The 19,156-nt window shown below is 34.9% G+C and overlaps 4 protein-coding genes across 5 annotated transcripts; 2 read left to right on the plus strand and 2 right to left on the minus strand.

Moving 5' to 3' along the window:
* The first annotated feature begins 1,582 nt into the window (after positions 1–1,582).
* Positions 1,583–4,357, plus strand: LOC111490884 (phosphoribulokinase, chloroplastic). The gene is made up of 5 exons (XM_023139527.1): positions 1,583–2,365; positions 2,499–2,583; positions 2,668–2,752; positions 2,848–3,092; positions 3,880–4,357. The coding sequence occupies exons 1-5, from the start codon at positions 1,773–1,775 to the stop codon at positions 4,129–4,131; spliced, it is 1,260 nt and encodes a 419-aa protein (XP_022995295.1). The 5' UTR covers positions 1,583–1,772; the 3' UTR covers positions 4,132–4,357.
* Positions 4,358–4,867: 510 nt separating this feature from the next.
* LOC111491493 (plastidal glycolate/glycerate translocator 1, chloroplastic-like) lies at positions 4,868–9,284 on the minus strand. The gene is made up of 8 exons (XM_023140417.1): positions 8,874–9,284; positions 8,463–8,778; positions 7,641–7,902; positions 7,427–7,542; positions 6,603–6,712; positions 6,099–6,276; positions 5,803–5,932; positions 4,868–5,244 (listed from the first exon to the last, which is right to left on the minus strand). The coding sequence occupies exons 1-8, from the start codon at positions 9,213–9,215 to the stop codon at positions 5,094–5,096; spliced, it is 1,605 nt and encodes a 534-aa protein (XP_022996185.1). The 5' UTR covers positions 9,216–9,284; the 3' UTR covers positions 4,868–5,093.
* An 867-nt stretch (positions 9,285–10,151) lies between these two features.
* On the minus strand, positions 10,152–13,031 carry LOC111491530. Its single transcript, XM_023140480.1, has 4 exons — positions 12,730–13,031; positions 12,400–12,503; positions 12,214–12,298; positions 10,152–10,556 (listed from the first exon to the last, which is right to left on the minus strand). Exons 1-4 carry the CDS (start codon positions 12,955–12,957, stop codon positions 10,467–10,469), a joined length of 507 nt encoding a protein of 168 aa, XP_022996248.1. The 5' UTR covers positions 12,958–13,031; the 3' UTR covers positions 10,152–10,466.
* Positions 13,032–13,790: 759 nt separating this feature from the next.
* Positions 13,791–18,205, plus strand: LOC111491431 (myb family transcription factor PHL11-like). Of its 2 annotated transcripts, XM_023140345.1 has the most exons (8): positions 13,791–14,115; positions 14,254–14,510; positions 15,235–15,311; positions 15,401–15,464; positions 15,669–15,705; positions 16,056–16,125; positions 16,213–16,611; positions 17,950–18,205. In XM_023140345.1, the coding sequence occupies exons 2-7, from the start codon at positions 14,384–14,386 to the stop codon at positions 16,558–16,560; spliced, it is 723 nt and encodes a 240-aa protein (XP_022996113.1). In that variant the 5' UTR covers positions 13,791–14,115; positions 14,254–14,383; the 3' UTR covers positions 16,561–16,611; positions 17,950–18,205. The 2 variants fall into 2 exon arrangements, with proteins under 2 accessions (XP_022996113.1, XP_022996111.1); XM_023140343.1 differs by having other exon boundaries at positions 13,791–14,510.
* The last annotated feature ends 951 nt before the right edge of the window (positions 18,206–19,156 follow it).

Below are 19,156 nucleotides of genomic sequence, written 5' to 3' on the forward strand. Positions count from 1 at the left end.
AAAACCGAGGCTAGAGGTTCGATCATACGTCGTTTGGCCGTAGGCGACGCAAAAACAAATTGGCTTAGCTCACTTGTCGTTGGAAAGTGAGTGCCGCACAAGCGTTAGTTCGCTGCCTTCAAAAGTACGATTGTGTCTCTCGACTCAAGTCTAGTCGAAGAGAAACAACTAACGAGAGGCCAATTAGGAGCACATTCTGGGGATCTGCACTTATCTCACAATAGTAGCTATAGTTTAGGGGTGATAATTCCACGTTGTGGCAGTAGAGACTTGGGCTTGAATCCCAATAGCCACAATTTATTATATATATATATATATATATATTTTTTTTTTTTTTTTATAGACATTTTTCTAAAATTAATTGTAAGGACCTATTAAATATTTTTTTTTTTTGAAAAAATATATCGTTATTGTTTTTTTTTAATTATTATTTTAAGAAGTAATAAAATCATTTTAAGTAACGTAATTGAGAGAGGCTGCTGATTCAGGGATGAGTCTCCTTCGATTAGGAGTGAATGTAATGAATTGATGCAAACAACAACATGGGCCACGTATATTACATCTCCATGTATCTTTTTGCAGCGGGTCCACGTAATAAATTAATCATAAATAATTGATTCATTAAAAATACATCTACCAATTTCTTATTTATAAAAAAACAAAAACACTAAATTATTCAATTTTCCACCCTAAACTTTTACCTTCCCAAAACTTCCACGAGCATTATAATATTAACTTTAAACATAAAATATTTTCTAAAATTTGTAAATAAAAAATATTATAGCATGCTTTTTAAAGCATATATATGGTACAAATTTGATAATATTTTAAAGAAAAACATTAATATAGCATTTATTATTAAAAATATAATATTATAGAATACTCCCATCCTTTAAAAACATAATATTATTACAAATTAAATTATTAGAACATTATTTTTATTTTATTTTAAAAATTACTTAACAAAATAAACTATATAGTCCAGAGATTGAATTGGATGGGGAAAGCATTTGCATTCTCTCCATGTCTCCTCCATTCCTCACCTCCCACTCCCAATCCTGAACCAGCCACACTTCTTCCGCCACGTGTCCTTCAACTATCCAAACTGCCAACAAATCCCCACCTTGTCATTCTTCCATCCCTCTTTCGTTCACATACATCACAGCTTCCTCATCAACATCTCCACACCCCCTTCCCTTCTCTTCTCTTCTGATATGCAAATTCAAAAAACATATACGTTCAACAAAAAGGTCAAATATCCGAGTTAATTAACTCTAAGGACGTCAACTCGAATATAATTCAACTGATTGAAAGCATATATGTTCAATAAAGAGGTCAAATGTTCGAATCAATAGCTATTCCTTATCATATAAGTGAGCTTCACTAAATTTTTAATCCATTAAAAACGCATCAAATTAAGAAAACTCGACCCAACAAGCACACAAGTACAGATGCTCGGGTTTCATTCGTTCCAAATAGATAATTTGTGGCTCTTTTAAATCGCCCTTCGGTTTCTCGATTCTCAGCCTCCTATTTCACTCATGTTCCAAATCTAGCCTTGAAAACATATAAATGAAACGAGGAAAACAAACCAAAGCCAAAGCCAAAGCCAAAACCCACCCCTCATTTCATTTCTCCTCCATACACTACAAGATAAGGGAAAAAAAAATCTCCCCCACCAACAAAAGAGACCATCTTCCTCTTCTTCTTCTTCTTCTTCTTCTTCTTCTCCACTCCCTCAACAACTGAGAGAGAAAGAAGAGGAAAAAAGAATGGCAGTTTGTACAGTGTACACAACCCAATCCCTAAACTCAACCTTCACATCCTCAACCACAAAATCCCATTTGGGCTTCCACCAAAAGCACCACCACCACCACCAACTGGTTCTCTTCAGCAGCAATGGGAAGAAATGGTGGAGCAGTAAAAGAGACGATCAGAGCAGCGTGGCCAACCGCTACGTGATCACCTGCTCGGCGGGTGGGCAACAGACAGTGGTGATTGGTCTAGCAGCAGATTCAGGGTGTGGGAAAAGCACTTTCATGAGGAGGCTAACAAGCGTGTTTGGAGGGGCAGCAGAGCCACCAAAGGGCGGCAACCCAGACTCAAACACACTCATCAGTGACACCACCACCGTGATATGTTTAGATGACTATCATTCACTGGACAGAACAGGGAGAAAAGAAAAGGGAGTCACAGCACTTGATCCAAGAGCCAACGATTTTGATCTTATGTATGAACAAGTTAAGGCCCTTAAAAATGGCGTGGCTGTTGATAAGCCTATTTACAATCATGTCACTGGCCTTCTTGACCCTCCTGAGCTCATTAAACCACCTAAAATCCTTGTCATTGAGGGCTTACACCCCATGTAAGTTCTTTAATCTCTATCTTTTTCTAATATTTTGAGATGATTTTAGGTAGAAGAATTGAGCAATATACAAAAAAGAACAGAAAAAAAACACAAGAATAACAGAGGATTTCGTTTTTTCTTCATTAAATAGGTATGATTCAAGAGTAAGAGACCTGTTGGACTTCAGTATCTACTTGGACATCAGCAATGAAGTTAAATTTGCATGGAAAATTCAGGTTCCTCTCAAGAACTATCTTCCTTTTGTAGTTTTTGAGCTGTTTTAGAGTATTTTTAAAGAACCCCTCCTCCCTCATTTACAGAGGGACATGGCTGAGAGAGGGCACAGTCTAGAGAGCATCAAAGCGAGTATCGAAGCTCGAAAACCCGACTTCGACGCCTATATTGGTAAGATTTTAAGGAATTTAGAAGGTGTTTTTGATGTCCAAGAACAAGAAGAAGGGAGTTAGTATCTGATGTGTGTGATATACATGAATTTGCAGACCCACAGAAGCAATATGCAGATGCAGTGATTGAAGTGCTACCAACAAAGCTAATTCCAGATGATAATGAAGGAAAAGTGTTGAGAGTAAGGCTGATAATGAAGGAAGGGGTGGAGTTTTTTGATCCAGTTTATTTGTTCGATGAAGGCTCTACGATTTCTTGGATTCCTTGTGGAAGAAAGCTCACTTGTTCTTACCCTGGCATCAAATTCTCTTATGGCCCTGAAATTTACTATGGCAATGAGGTAACATCTACCACTAATTCTCGTTAAAATTCACTAAAACTAACTCGAAGTTGGGTTTTGGTGATGTTTTCGTCTCTTGTTTATCATTTTTCATGACTAATTCGGGTTAAAATTCACTAAAACTCACTCATAAGATAGGTTTTGGTGATGTTTTCGTCATTTTCAAAGATTTTTTCGTTGAATTTTGGTGATGTTTTCGTTTTTTGTTTATCATTTTCATGTTTTTTTTAGTGTTTTTATGATTTATTTAAAGTAAACTACTTATGAAACCCTTTTTAAAATTATAATCAAATTTTAAAATATAAAAAGAATCAAAGTATGCTATGTTTTGTTTTTAAAATTTATTTATTGAATGAAACCAATATTTATAATTTTTCATTACCACCTACAATTTCAAAATATTAAGTTAAATAGTAATAATAATCTAATTATTATCTACTTTTATTAAGTATATAAATATGTTTCTTTTATTGTTTACATTTTATATTACCTACGTTTTTTAAAAATCAAACTAAGTTTTGCATTTTTTTTTAAATAGTTTTTATTTTTGTAATATGGTTTGAATTCAAATATTTTTTAAAAAATTAATTGGATAAGAATGACTTGACATAATTTACAAAAAAAAAAAAACTAAATGAGTTATCAATAGAGTCTACAAAAGTAGTTTTTTAATTTAATTTTCTAAAAAGAAATATAGAAATACGAAAGAGAAGAAGAGAACTCACAATCGAATACTGTGGCGATGCACACAAGGTGTTTGATGAAATGTCTGAATGACGATTTGCAGGTATCCGTACTGGAAATGGACGGGCAATTCGACAGACTCGACGAGCTGATCTATGTCGAAAGCCATTTGAGCAATCTGTCGACAAATTTCTACGGCGAAGTGACTCAACAGATGCTGAAGCACGCGGACTTCCCCGGAAGCAACAATGGCACAGGCTTCTTCCAAACCATAGTCGGATTGAAGATCAGAGATCTGTTCGAGCAGATTTCTGCCAGCAAAGCCAAGGCGCCGGTCGAGGCCGCAAAAGCTTGAAGTTACTGTGGTGAGTGTTTTTCTCAGTCGCCGCGCCGGCCGATGTCTGGATTTAGCTTTTCAATTCAAGCGTTGTGTTGTATTGTTGTAGTCTGAGCTTTATAGGCTGTTTTACAATGAATTATTGTTCTGAAATTCCTGATCGGTGGAGATTTGTAATGTAAAAAACAAACAAACAAAAGAATCGAAAGCGGAAATGATATGCAAAATTCGAAGTTTCTGCAGATATTGGTTTGTTAACTACCGATTTTGATTCGTTGTTTCTTGTTCTCCCCGCATTCACTCATCCTTGTGAACAAGTTTGGTGAGTAAACTTTCACATGAACATTTAATACGTTCTTTAAATAAAATTATTAATACTTGTTAACCTTTCATAAATATTTTAAATAAAATTTGTATACTAAATGGATTTTTAATCAGCATTTAACCCTAAAAAATTTTAAATTATATAAAATATTTTTAACTTTGAATTTCAATTTTAAAAAATACCTTACGAAAACCCTATTAAAAAACATAAAATTTAATTATGATATTTAGAAAAAGATTGTCTATAAATTTGTATTTTTAATACCATATAACTTTAATTAATTAAATTTTGGTTTAATTTTAATTCCTATACCTTAATTTTATATTTTTTTAGTCTATTTTATAATAAATTTTAATAATTATTATCAAATAAATAATTATAATAAAATTATATAAACTTACTAGATATGATCATAAATGTGAGTGATTTCATACATGAAACTCCTGGAACTATATCCAGCCAGATTTCAAAATAATTATTATTTTTTTTTTTTTCTAATTTCTTTGAAATAAGGAAGATGTTGAAGAAAAAAATAATAATAATTAACTTGAAAATCGGCGGTCCTTCCCTGTACAAACTACAAAGTCCATGCTTTCCTGATTTTCCTTTGACCAAACTGCTTACAAGTGACGTTGAGCAAGAGGGTGGCTTTATATCAGCCAGCAATGGCAATCAAGCTTTGCCTAACTAATGGAAGTGAGCAAAGCACAGAGCCAAAAATTCCATTCAAGGCATAGGCTATGGCGCAGAACGGGAGAGCCTCGGGTTCCTTGGCCGATAATGCTGCTGTTCCAAGTCCGTGTGCACTGAAACACAAACAAATTGTGGATCAACCTCACTTTGATCTTGACAACAATGTAATGATGAAGCTCAATGGTTTCTAGTTTCTATTGGTAAATCGATGATTACTAGAAGAAAGCTATAACAAAAAGGCAGCCCTTTCTGCGGAAGCCAGCTCGAAATATTTGATCTTAGGTGCTTCTTTTGACTAACCAGTTTTTGTTGAGCATTGTTGAGAGGGAGCCCCACATTAGCTAATTTAGAGGATGATCGTAGGTTTATAAGTAAGGAATACATCCCATTGGTACGAGGCTTTTTAGGGAAGGCCAAAGCAAAGTTATGAGAACTTATGTTCGAAGTAGACAATATAATACTATTGTAGAAAGTCGTGATTCCTAACCGCTCATTCATTAAGGAAAGGCGAACCACCGATACCATACTAAAAAAAGGGAATGGGAACGAGAAGAATTTGAACCGATACCATACTATAATAGCATGTCATATAATATATGGCATGGATTTTACTTCCTATGCATGAATGATACCAACTTGCTAATATGGATTCATTGTGCCATAGTTCATACCTCGAAGCAGTTGCAATTCCCCGAGCGATAGGATCACGAAACTTCAGATTATCAAGGGCTGCCTGGACAAAATTTGCCCCGACCAGGCCGGTTACGACGACTACAGCAGCCGTGACAGATGAATTGGTGCCTACAACGAGTAAGGAACTAAGTTAACAGAAAGTTATGCTATAAACTGAGCTTGTCAGATATCATACTGATAAAACAGCTTCAGATAACAATTTGCTACTATTTTTTTGTAAATCACAATTGGTGCCTAAGATTACGAGATTACTGTAATTGTATGGTTGTTGTACCTTCAAAAAATGTCACAATGCTGAGTGCCAAGGCCACAGTTATACATCTTGGTAGGATTGAAACAGTCAAGTTAGGCTCTAGTCCAATGAAACGTCCAATAAGAGCAGTTGAGTACAAGGAGAATATAGTTGAGATAATAACAGAGGTAAAGATCTCAGCCGCATGCCTTTTAACGAGCTGCAAAATACAAGAGAGATTTCAAAGAGCGTGGCTAAATTGGCCAAGGTATATATCCTCGATCAAGAGAATATTGTTTGAATTCCGACCTCCATGTTCTTAATTTCAAAAAATGATTATCATAAAAATGAACTCTCAAACGAGAAAATAAAAATTGATCCTAGCTCGGGACTTAAAAGATCTTTCCGGGATAAGACTTAAAAAATCATTAAGCCATACGCAAAGTTTGATTCTACACGTAATCGAAGAGTTTTATAGGCTTTATAAGAACCAAAACATATCAAGCACAAAAACGAAATCATATGATAAATAAGAAAGAAAATTACCTTTCTCTGTTTGAACATCGAGAAAGCGAAGGAGAGGATTACAGATCCCAAAAATCCCATTAGAATATCACCAGCTCCAGGGTTAGATGATGCTTTTGTCAAATATGAAGCTGAAATTTTATAGAGGATTGCCAGTCATACAAACAGAAATTTTAGTAAGATGTGAAAGATAATGTGAAAGATAAAAGGTAGGTGCACCGGAATAAGGACTATATGAATTTTTCAAGTGTAACGAACCTAGATTTCTGATAGCCTAAGTCGTTATTGTGTACATAACATACACATTTGTGCGAACTGACTGGTAGGCCTATACTCGCACGTGTGACCCGTATGTAGAATAGTAAATACATATCTAATTATTCATTTAGGATAGCCGTCTAAGAAAATATAGACAGAAAGAATAGGTCTCGTTTATGATTATATGTGTTTACATCTAACCCCAATAGTGGGGTCATTTACTGAGTATTTCTTAAAATACTTCAGCCACGTGCTACTTCTATTTCAGGTAAAGACAAGGCACTCATGTTCGGCTAACGACGGCATCGCAAGTCGAGACCATGACACATGCATAAGATAAGATAGTTGTATTTATTTTTTTAGACTTAGGTTAGAATAAGGTGTTTTTGTCTTTAATGTTTATTTAGAAACTTGTTACGTCGTTTTAAAGATGTTTTTTAACACGTAAGTTCATGACAGTAGCGACTTTAGACTATCAAAAAATCTAGATTCGTTACATTAACCAACATATTTTAACATCTTTTGGATTTCTTGCCAATGAAGGAGAGATCAAAGCGTAAGGAAACATATCTTGGCTGAGACTGTACCTAGAATTGGATCAAGCCCAGAGCGGGAAAAGTATCCAAAAGCCAGTGCTGCAAGATCAGCAGAGACTGCACAACAGATGATTGGGTGGAAAACTGTCTTCACACTGCCTGGTAATCTGGCAATCACATATCAACAAACTATAAGATGCATATCATTAGTAAAGGGTATTTTATCCATTTCAGCTTTCTAAAGTTGAGGATAACAGAACTTTACTTAGAACCAACAATGTAGCCCAAGACCGTCGATGCAAGGAGGAACGGAAGGAACGTTCGAGCGCTCGTTCCTAGTGCTGTTGGATAAAATAAAGCACCAACAAAAGATGCCAGAAAAATTCCAGTCCAGCTCCAAACTTCAACAGAAGAAAAGGGAGATGGTTTTTGCATAGGCTCAGCATCAGTCATTTCAGTTTTTACAATATTTCTAACAGCTATGGCCATATATCCTGCAACACATAGAGTAGCTAGCCAGCCTACAACTGCAAAGCACCAATGAATGGAAGAGGGTAAGCCAATAAACTGAAACTCACACAGCCACAGAGGAGGGAGAGGCAAAGTGATACATGATTTTTCTTACTAATCTATTTTTCTAACAGTTTTGGAGATATCAAAAACTTTTCTTACTAATTATGCTCAGATTCTAAAGCATCAACGATTTTCCTTACTAATTAAGCTCATATTTTGGAGATATCAACGATTTTCCTTACTAATTAAGCTCAGATTCTGGAGATATCAATGATTTTCCATACTAATTAAGCTTAGATTCTGGAGATATCAACGATTTTTCTTACTAATTAAGCTCAGATTCTGAAGATCTCAACGATTTTTCTTACTAATTAAGCTTAGATTCTGGAGATATCAAAGATTTTTCTTACTAATTAAGCTCACTTGAAGATTCAAATACACGATCAAGGCTAGATGTAACTATGAGAATTAGAAGTAACAAATCCACCCCAAATGATATGTAAGGCTCGTTTAACATTTGGTTGATCAAATTCTCATAGTTAAGATACCAAAGATGATGATAAAATTTATGTACCTATTATGAAGCAAATTTTGATCCCAGATGCCGCAGGGATGTCCTTCACAGACAAAGGCAAAATAACCAACGATGGAACATAGAACAGAGGTAGCCACCTCTGGATAAACAAGAGAGCCGGTTCAAAGAAGTTCATAACGCCAGTAGCAGCCGATGGAACAGTAGAATCAAGAGCCAACAAAACAGTGAAGATACAAAACATCCCAAACAACGCACTGGGGAACTTAATCGCAGCAGCCACAAAAGCCTTTTTCAAGATCTTATCAGTCGCAAGAATAATTCCAAGAGAAACAGCCAAATGAATTACCGAAAACACCTACAGAGCATAAACGATAAATCATAATCCACAACCCGAAAAAACACAAATACAAAATCAAAGCTCAAGAATCCAGTTCATCTTCTATTGCTCACACTTTGAGAGAGAGTGGGAGAAGTGGTAGCGCCATCCGAAGCGGCCGATTTCAGAAGAAGAAATTCTCTGGAAGAAGGCGAAGTTTCTGGAGACTCCATTGGCAAGAACCTCCGACTGGAACAGAGGACTTTGAAGATGGGTTTGTTAGATTCCTGGGAAGAGCGGGGTTCGTAAATGGCGCGAGAGATACCATTGAAAGCAATGGAAGCTTTTCTGGAACGGAGAGAACGAAAATGGCACCATGGAATGGAGTTGGGTGCGGTGGAGACGGTTGGGTGGAGGAAATTGGAAAGAGACAGGGGTGAAAATGAATGCTGGGGTGTGGCGTAGCAGACCGCCATGGAAATGTACAGAAATTGAGAAGCTGCAGAGAATTCTTTTGTGGAATCTGTAAGTCGTTGAGTGGTCGTTGATGACTCATACGTGAACGATTGGGCGATCTGTCTTTGGTTTGTTATGATCCGACACGTGTCCTATTTGCTCGGAGTAAATTCCGTTAATTTATAAAATAAGTTTTAAAAAAATACCTTTTATTTTCTGTTTTATTAAAATATTATCTTTCGCCTTTTGTAATTTTTTTTTTTTTGTAAATTTTTAAAATTAATATTTGGAGTAGAAATCTCTTGATCTAATAGGACGTGAAAATAACTCAAAATGTGCGTGTAAATTAAATCTAAGAGCGGAAGAATCTCAAAAATATTTACCCTTTAACTTTGTTATATAGTTTTCATAGATAAAAGGGTTTTTGAAAGTGAGAATTATGAGATGATATATATTTTTTTAATAAGACGTTCTTAGGACACGAGCATATGATAACTTCTTTTGGGTTAAGCTTCTTCCAAGCTAAGGTGGATACCCTCTCTTGTAAAAAAGTACCCAAAAAGTACCCTCCTCCAGACTCCCTTCTTTACAGGTAATGAAGTAGCGAGAGGAAGTAACTCAACTTGAAAAGAAGAGGGAGTAAATAGCTCGAGATCATTTCATTCATTTCGAAGGGACCGATAAGTCCCTCATCTTGCCCAAAAACTTTATGGATTCTCGTCAGAGAAAGTTTCTATAAATTTATTTACATACTTTAACCGCGATCAAATGTTCGATGCCAAATTCATTTAATTCAATCAAAATCTTAAAGACTAAACAATATCACATGCGAAAGGTAAACAAAATTTATTGGAAACTCGATCATATAACAAACTCGATCTCCACAAATATCCAACCTAGAATCTCCCCTTTTGATCCTCGACAAATTTATAGGGAAATTTCAAAGGGATAGAAAATTAAATGGAAGGTAGAGATGAGGTCTCGTGTCGTGGACATCGCTAATTGCAAGCCACATGTATGACCGTATCCCATGCGAAAGATAAATATTATTGGACACTGTTGGGGGTTAACTCAGGGTACAAGGAGACAATTGAAAGATCAACTCGTTTTTAATCACAATCATCTCTATCATCAAAACTTCAAATAAAGAAGAAATAATTGTTTTCTTAGTTTGTTCCAAGGCACTTGATATAAAATCCAAAAGATGAGCAAGGACTGATATCTCGATGGCGATCTTGAAACTAGCACGAGAGGAGGCTTGTACCAATAATTTAACCACAAAAGTTGAGCTTCTTCATTACCTTGGCATAAGCCAATGGGACAGTGGCTGGCTGTCTCAGTCTACGCTTTGCTTTCTTGGACTGCATTGAAAATACAAACAACATGGTTAATTTCAGGAAGCTGAGTTTTGCATTATGAATTGGCTCAATGAAGTATATTAAAAGAGCGATAAAAAATAAAATGGAATGGAATAAAGGAGTCGGTACATAGCTAAAAAGCTAGTGTATGCAACTCTAGTGTATAGATGAGAAAATAGTCTCATACATACCATTGCGACCCAAGTCCACTGCTAGCAGATATTATTCTTTTGGTTTTCCCTTTTGGGTTTCACCTCAAAGATTTTAAAACACGTCTGCTAGAGAGAAGTCTTCACACCCTTATAAAGAATGTTTTGTTTTCCTCTCCAACCGACGTGGGTTCTCACACATACATAGTTAAGAACTACATAGAGAGAAGCAAAAAAAGGACTATCTTCTTCTCAATCTCCTTTTCCCCTCGAAGCCTCTCACCATTGTCATTCTCCAAAGGGCATATAGTGTTCTTACTCCCTCCGCTAGTGATTTTATTAAAGTCTTCAGAATCACAATCTCCTTCCCCCACCCATCTAACTTAAGCTTTTGCCTCCAACTTATCGCCTCTTTCCTAATTACCTGCGCAAACTACGCTTTTAGATAGGCTCGTTCATCTTTAAGGTCACTCAAAGAGGCCATATTTACAAGCCCATCCAGAAACCTAATCCACAATTCTCTTGCTTCTTGATCCTAATATCCCCATGACTTCTAGACTCCAAGATTCAAGGAGGTCTTAAAGGAGCCCAACTTTCCCATAAAATGATGCTAAAGACAACTTGATGGAAGGTTGAGTTAGCCACATTCTCCCATAGTGTCTCGAATTATTATAGCAATAATAAGTTTTAGGGATAAGGGCTTATTGATGGACACAAGATGCTCAATCATAATGATAACTTTAAGGATAAGACCTTATTGATGAACATACAATGCTCGACGATAACTTTAGGATTAAAATGCAAACAAATAGTTCACAAAAGCATTTACTTTATCTTTTTGAGCAAGAAAGATGCCCTAGCATGAGTATTAAGCTTCATAAAAGACATGGGAGTTCTGAAATGAAAATGAAGAGCAGAAATCGTTGACATCATTCCCCCCAGGGGGTAGAAACTCCTCAAAACTATCTCCAAAAGCTATTAAAAATACAAATTAAACACGTGCTACAATTTAAGCATGAAGATCTGAGAACTAAAATTAGCATTAGCATATATAAGATAGTCTAAACTACATAGAACAAAAAAAAAACGACCAAAATTCAGTTCTTTTCTAAAATTAGCATTAGCATATATAAGATAGTCTAAACTACATAGAACAAAAAAAAAACGACCAAAATTCAGTTCTTTTCTAAAAACGAAATCATAAATCTATAAGTAATGTTAAGATCAAAGGCTCAATCATTCTGCTTAAGGGTTACAATTCTAAACAAAAGAAGTGGTTGAAACGTAAATTATTATAAAGACGCGTAAAACATATAAACAAGCATTATATATATCTGCCTAAACCCAGAGGCCAGAGGCAATGTAGTGATAGACATGATCTAACTTGAAACGAAATTTTCAGAGAATGGCCAATTTACATGGTATAGCTAATCTCTGCCCTCCAAATACTTACATATCTACGCCAAACAATACTAAACCAAGGAGCATATTTGATAAACAGAATGACAAACCTTCAAATGAGCATTGTGCCTTTTCCCTTCCTTTCGACGTTTAATGCTCCCATCCTTCCTCACCCAAAACCTAGACTTGTAAGACCTAATCGAAAATCTTAAAGTGTCATTTACTCACAAACTTGCAAGACAATAATGATAAAGAACCAAAATTCATTAATAAAAACCATAATTTTGAAAACTCACGAGTAAAATTTTATCTTCGTTTTCTTCAATTTGGAAGTAACTGGCGTCATCGGCTTTCTCCTCTTCTTTCGCTCTCTTGACGAAACATGTCGCACTTGAACAGCCTTAATTATGTAACCGAACATCGTTTAATATCAAATGGTGCAAACAAAGAAATATGGGAATAGAGACTCCAGTAAGTCAATTTTTCCCAAACAATTCCTTTCATCAGCTCAAAATCAAGCGATTCCCCTACCTCCCAAACATTTCCCGGAAATCCAATATATAACTACAAGCATCTCAACGAACTAAACAAAATAACCAAAGAAAACGAAACTAAACTAAACTTACATAGAGAGGTGAGAGCGAAGATCGAATGCACTGGTAAGCCGCAAGCGAAGAATGAGTCTGTAAAGATGCATTGAGAAGGGACCTGGAACTCAAATTATTCGGAGAGAAATGGAGAGGCTGGTAAAGTGATGGAACAGAGTGAAATATCCTGCGGGTGGAAGAAACGCTATGTACAATTTGAGATGGTTTCGCCGCCGCAGATCGAAGCTTCGAACACCACCTGAGCATCGTCGTCGCCGTCGTATGACCAAAGGGAATTGTTAAAGAGAGAGAGAAACCTACGCTAGGCGAAGGTTGGTATTGGCGCCTTTACATTTTCACCAATTCGGGCCTATGGCCCAGGCCCAATAAAAACGGGTCGATTTACACTTAAACCCAACTTATAAAATTAATTTTTAAAATTTTAAGTATTTCGTTATTAATATTGAGTTTTAATTTTTTTTTCATTATTTTTCTTAACCAATTTGAAAAATTAAAAAAAAATCAAATATAAAACTAAGATTATAAGGATACTTTTAAATACAAAATTGAAACTTTTTGAAAATATAATTTTTTTTTAAATAAAAATAAAGTACTAAAAAAAATATTTTAAATATGATAAACATTATCAATTCCGAGCATTATAAAGAAAATGAATTATTTTCATAGTAAATGTTAAATTTAAATAAATTCAATTACAAAATAAACATTAAATTTACAAATAAAAACTAATTTTTTTAAAAATATAAAAAATTAAAGAAAAAAAAACTAAAAAATTCAATTATAACATATATTTGAAACATAAAAAATAGACCATAAAACTACGTCGTATTCCAGTATACACGCGCCACGTGACTCTGTTAATATTCCTTTACCCGTGGACGCCGGACGAATAATCCACGCTGGCATCCATGTGGCACATTAAAACTATCGTCTACATTGTTCTCACGGTGAGCCTGCCTTTTCCTAACTGCCCCGCAAAGATATCATTGATCGAACGGTTTCTATTCGTGGAGGAGACGGTAAGAAAGGAGACTTGGCGCCTCGTATATTTTCTTTTTCTATTATGGATTCAGTGTTGCCTTCATATTCGTCGCCGTGGTTCGCTCCATTTGCTTCCCTCTACCCCACCATTGATTATTCCCTTCACTGTCTTTGTTTCCGAATGTAAACCGAGTTTGTTTTTGTGTTGAGTTTCTCTTCTACGACTGTTTTATTCGATGATCATCTCTGAATTTGAAGCGTGATTGGTTGGATTAATGCAAGTATTTTGTGTTTGGGCGAAGAGGATCGAGGAGTGTACTCAGTAGTCTATGCCTTGAGGTCGTTGATGTTTAAAGTGTGATTGGATTGGACATTTCTGTGCTGGAAGAAGATCGAGGAGTCATCAGTGATCAGAGCCTAACGGTGATTGATTTCCTTCACTTGATTTGTTGCCGATTGAAGTCGAGTTGTTTTCTGTGTTAAATTAGTCAGCTCTGGCTTATCCATTCAGTTAACATCCTTGAATTTGAAGTGTGATTGGATTGAAAGTATCTGTTTTAGGAAGAAGAACGAGGATTATTAATTAGAGCTGAGTAGAGACAGACTGAAATTTGGGGTAGAGAAGGGAAGGAAAGTAGAGAAAGAAGGAAAATGGTGAGGTTGATGAGTTGAATTTTCGATCTGCTGGAAAATGGAACGGAATTACCCGTATGAGAATGGCGTGCTGATGACGAGAGACACTAAGCCAAGGCTGAGATGGACGGCTGATCTTCACGACCGTTTTGTGGACGCGGTCACCAAGCTCGGTGGCCCTGGAAGTAAGTTCGCGTTCATCATTCTTGCAGTTTCCTTGTAATCCTTTTTAAATTTGCGACATTGATGGTTTGGAATTTTCTTGCTCTTTTTTGAATGATGATCTTGAACATTAACAGTCGTATTTTATATGGAATACTTGTTGACCTTGTTCTGTGTTCTTATATTGCTGAAACTGAGAGATATTAATGGCTTTCTAGGCGAATTCTTCCAATCTCATTAGCTATATGTAAATTGCAGCTTACCATCAAACGAATTCGTCTAATTATTGTTTTGGGAAATGAAGTGGTGATTCAATGATGTTTGTGGGTAACAGAACATAATTTAAATTCATTTAGTAATTTGCTTCTTGATGGAGATCTGTCATCAGTTGTTAGAGCATTCTTTTTAGATGCTGCCAAAGGCAGTATTGTGGTCAACTGTCGGTAGTTCCTTTTCCTTTTTGTCCCTTCTCCAAATCGCCAATCTGAAGGGAATGAAGTTTGAAGAGAAAGACTGACTGATCGCCTAAGTGATTTTCTAGACAATCCCATCCATTCACAGACATGAGAACATGAGAAGTAGATGAATAATTTTAGCAGTCGAATTAAGAAAAAAAAAAAATTATGTTGGTACTTCGAACTTATAGTATACTGAAAACTAGCCTATATATCTGGGTTGTTTTTTTTTTTTTTTTTCCTGCAACGAACTATATTGATTTAAGCTGTTAGAGGGCATGGTCTTTTTCAGAAGCAACTCCCAAGTCTGTGTTAAGATTGATGGGTTTAAAGGGCTTGACTTTGTACCACTTGAAGAGCCATTTGCAGGTAAGTATTGAAACCATCGCTTCATGATATCTCACTTGTCTTATTATGGCTTGGATGGGAATGAAATGACAGAACTTTTTAATCTTTAGAAGTATAGACTTGGACTGCAAACACGAAAGCAAAATGTGGCTGAGCAAAGGAATGAAAACAGCGGTAAGTCAATCTGTGAATTCCCAGAGTACATATGTTTTGATAATCTTTCTGGATCTGATTTTACTTATCAAATAGTTTGTTATTCTTCTGAGCAATGACATTTTACTAGACGCCATCTGGTTTTAATTCGTATATTCTCTTGTTTGCATCGTAGTGTTTAACTCTAGAAAGCTCATTCATAAATTTTAGCAATAACATTTTCAGGGACAATCAGCAATTTTACAGTTGAGGAAGATGACAGGTCTGTCTTTTTGTATCTCATCAATGTTCTTCTACATGTTCGAATTTTACTGACATTTCAATGGCTTCAATAGTATTTTTGCAAACATATAAGTTAGCATTATATTGATTCTTTTTTTTTTTATTCTCTCATCATGGATACTGAAATTAAATCAGTGAGAAAAACTAAGCTTCTTGTTAAGTACAGTTTTCTCAGAATCGAAGTTCTCCTACAAGGTAGGTATGAAAATAAAAATAACAAAAGGAGGCAAACATTCTTGAATGTGTGATTATCTATTGCATCATAGTATTCCATTTTATATATAAATTGTCAATGTACCTTCATTTTATATAATGGTCTAACTTAAACAGAGGGGTACAAATTGCTGAGGCACTAAAATCACAGGTTGAAGTGCAGAAAACAATACTAGAACAACTCGAGGTATATCTTGCTTAATTCTTCTAATTATAACAGATTCGATCTCAAGTTTGTGATCAATTGTCATTTTGTTGGTTATTGTAAAGACAGGTACAAAATAAGTTACAAATGAGAATAGAGGCTCAAGGAAAATACTTGCAAGATATCTTAGAGAAAGCACAAAAGAGTCTTGCACTTGCCATTAACAGTAATCTTGGAAGTCTTGAAAACACGGGAATGCAGTTACTAAACTTTGACGCGGCTCTGTCAGATCAAATTGAAAAATTTAAGAAACATGAAATGAGAGATAGTGCGGCAAATGGAAACGATACTTGTAAGACGACCAGCGGTTCACCCATCCAGATATGCAAAGTGGAGGCTGGAGAAGAAGACACAAACGTGTTTAATGTTGAAAGGAACATGATAAACTTTGATTTGAAATCCAAAAGGTGGCTTTGACCATAGCACGAACGGTGAAATGCTTAAGGCCAAAGTGCTTCCTTGTTCAAGGTAAGGTTGCTTGTGATATAAAGTACGTACTTTAATGACATACGCAAGCATATAATAGTATTTGGGAGGGAGTAAGAACTTGCATATAGCTCATTCGATATATTTGTGCCTCATGTCTTTGTGCCTCATGTCTTTTTCTCATGTATTAGATTCTATTTATCTTATGTTGAGGATGGTTGGAGTCCCAAACTAATTAAGGAGAAGATGATGGGTACATAAAGTAAGGAATACTATCTCTATTGGTATAAGACTTTTGAAGAAACCAAAAACAAAACATCCTAGACTTGAACCAAAGACCTCACCCATAAAGTAAATCATTGAACCTACGATCCAACCAATTGGGAGACATGAGAGCTTATACTCAAAGTGGACAATACCATATTAATAGAGAGGTTTGTTGTTCCTAACATGGTATTAGAGTCATGCTCTTATCTTAACTTAGTATCTTCCTCAAGTGTCGAACAAAAAAGTTGCAAGCCTCAAAGGTGTAGTCATAGTGAAGATTCGTGATACTACATTGACTAATAAAGAGGAAGATCATGAATATATAAGAAAAGGACACTAAAAGTAAAACCATAAGAGTTTATGCTCAAAGTGGACAATATCATATTAATGTGGAGTTTTGTTGTTCCTAACAAGTAATAGTTTAGAATGAGTTAATGATAAAGGCGTCATCGTTGTGCCAATTTAGTTGAAATTACATTGTGCAATATTGATTACTATTAAGAATAATTTTTTAAAATATTCAAGACATGCTCATCTGCTTGGTAGCTCTTTTATCTTTTGTTCAAGCTCAATCAAGAGAAAGTTGTTTGAGATGTTATTTTAGCTGTTGCATTGGATTGAAAGCTAACACTTGAAATTAATCCAAACATGTCCTTAATTGAACGAGTTTCATATCAATGCTACAAGAGCATTGTAAAAGTATGTATTATAAACTCATTCTTTACAACTTATTAGCATGGCGAGACTTAGTAGTGCTATGTATAAACAATATTTCCTTTTAGCTTTGTTAGTAAGCCACCCCTAAGTTAATCAACCGAGAATAATGATAGTTTTGTGAATTCAGATTTTGAAGAGATGAATGATGTTCTGTTATCTTTTTCGATAGAAATACATTTGATTAAAAATGCACATATCAATATATATATTTGTTGCAAAGGAAATCAAAGAAAACAAAAAAGAAACTCTGATTGATAGTGTAACTTCAAAGATTACAAATACTGGAATCAAACTGAACTACACAGGGGAAGAAATTAACAAGTGTATTTGTTTTGGCTTGCATTGCTAATAAGTTCATAATCAACCTCTTCTTGATGTGCTCATAAATTTCTTCAGGTAATCATCCATGCGAGCGTAGTTCACCTCTGGATAAAGCTTTGAAGCTTCTTGTCCTCCTATTTCAAAGTTTGTCAAGCAGCCTTCAAAGAATATGTGGTAAAAGTATCCATCTTGTTTTTGTTCATATGATTGAAGAATTTGACAAGTTTTTGTTCATATGGTAAAAGACCTGTTTGGTTTCGTAATGTTCTTCGTTTTTATATTTCATTATTTATAGAAATTTCCATATCTAATATACAAATTCTTCAACGAAGCTTGCACCTCTACTAGTACGTAGATCAAGAATTTTTCTTATTAAGTTTACTTGATAATTCGAACATAGGACCTCTTGTGAGGATTACTCAGAGTTCGTAGGCCTTAGCCAATAAAATCATCCCTTAGGAGCTCATACTTGGATACAGATCTGGTTTCGTTGTCTTTGGCTCCTAATTGTTTAGAACACAAATGAGACTACTTTTCCTTCCTTAAAAATTAGGGCTAAATTTATGTTCTAGTACCTAGTATTTAAAAGCTTTTTTTTATTTAGTCCGTTAAAAATTAGGGCTAAATTTATGTTCTAGTACCTAGTATTTAAAAGCTTTTTTTTATTTAGTCTTTTATCTTTTAAAAGTTACTATTTGGTTGGAAACATTTTAGAATTTTTCAATCATAGGTCTATATGAAAGTCGGGTGTTGATAAAGTTACACGATATAAACGTTTATGTAAAAATTAACCATATTTATTTTTCAGCATAAACTCTCCTATTTTGAAATGCAAATCTCCTATTTTGAAATGCAAATGAACACAGTTTTATACAGAGTTCGAGGTTCGAGGATCATCTACTGTTTTGACGACGTACGATACCATCATCATCCACATAGAATATTGTCAATTTTCCATTGTTTAATTTAAAGAATTACCGAATATAGCTGGAAATTTTTTTCCTTGTTCTTCCTTTTTTTTTTTTTTAGTGAAAAATGAAATAGATAAACATATCTAGCTTCTATTACATAAAATTCTAACAAATTTCATGAAAATATCTTTTACATTTAAATATAAAAAAAGAATTATGTAATATTTATTGTGTAATTTAAAGTTAATGAAAAAAAAATGCTTTTATTTATATTTGAAAAAACATAACCATAATGTGTCGTATTCAAAGTTCTTACTTCACAATTTTGGAAATATTTCTAAAAAAAGGAAAATTAGAAACAAAAATAGTTG

This window comes from Cucurbita maxima, unplaced genomic scaffold (assembly GCF_002738345.1).
Source record: "Cucurbita maxima cultivar Rimu unplaced genomic scaffold, Cmax_1.0 Cma_Scf00016, whole genome shotgun sequence".
In the NCBI taxonomy this organism is placed as follows: Eukaryota; Viridiplantae; Streptophyta; class Magnoliopsida; order Cucurbitales; family Cucurbitaceae; genus Cucurbita; species Cucurbita maxima.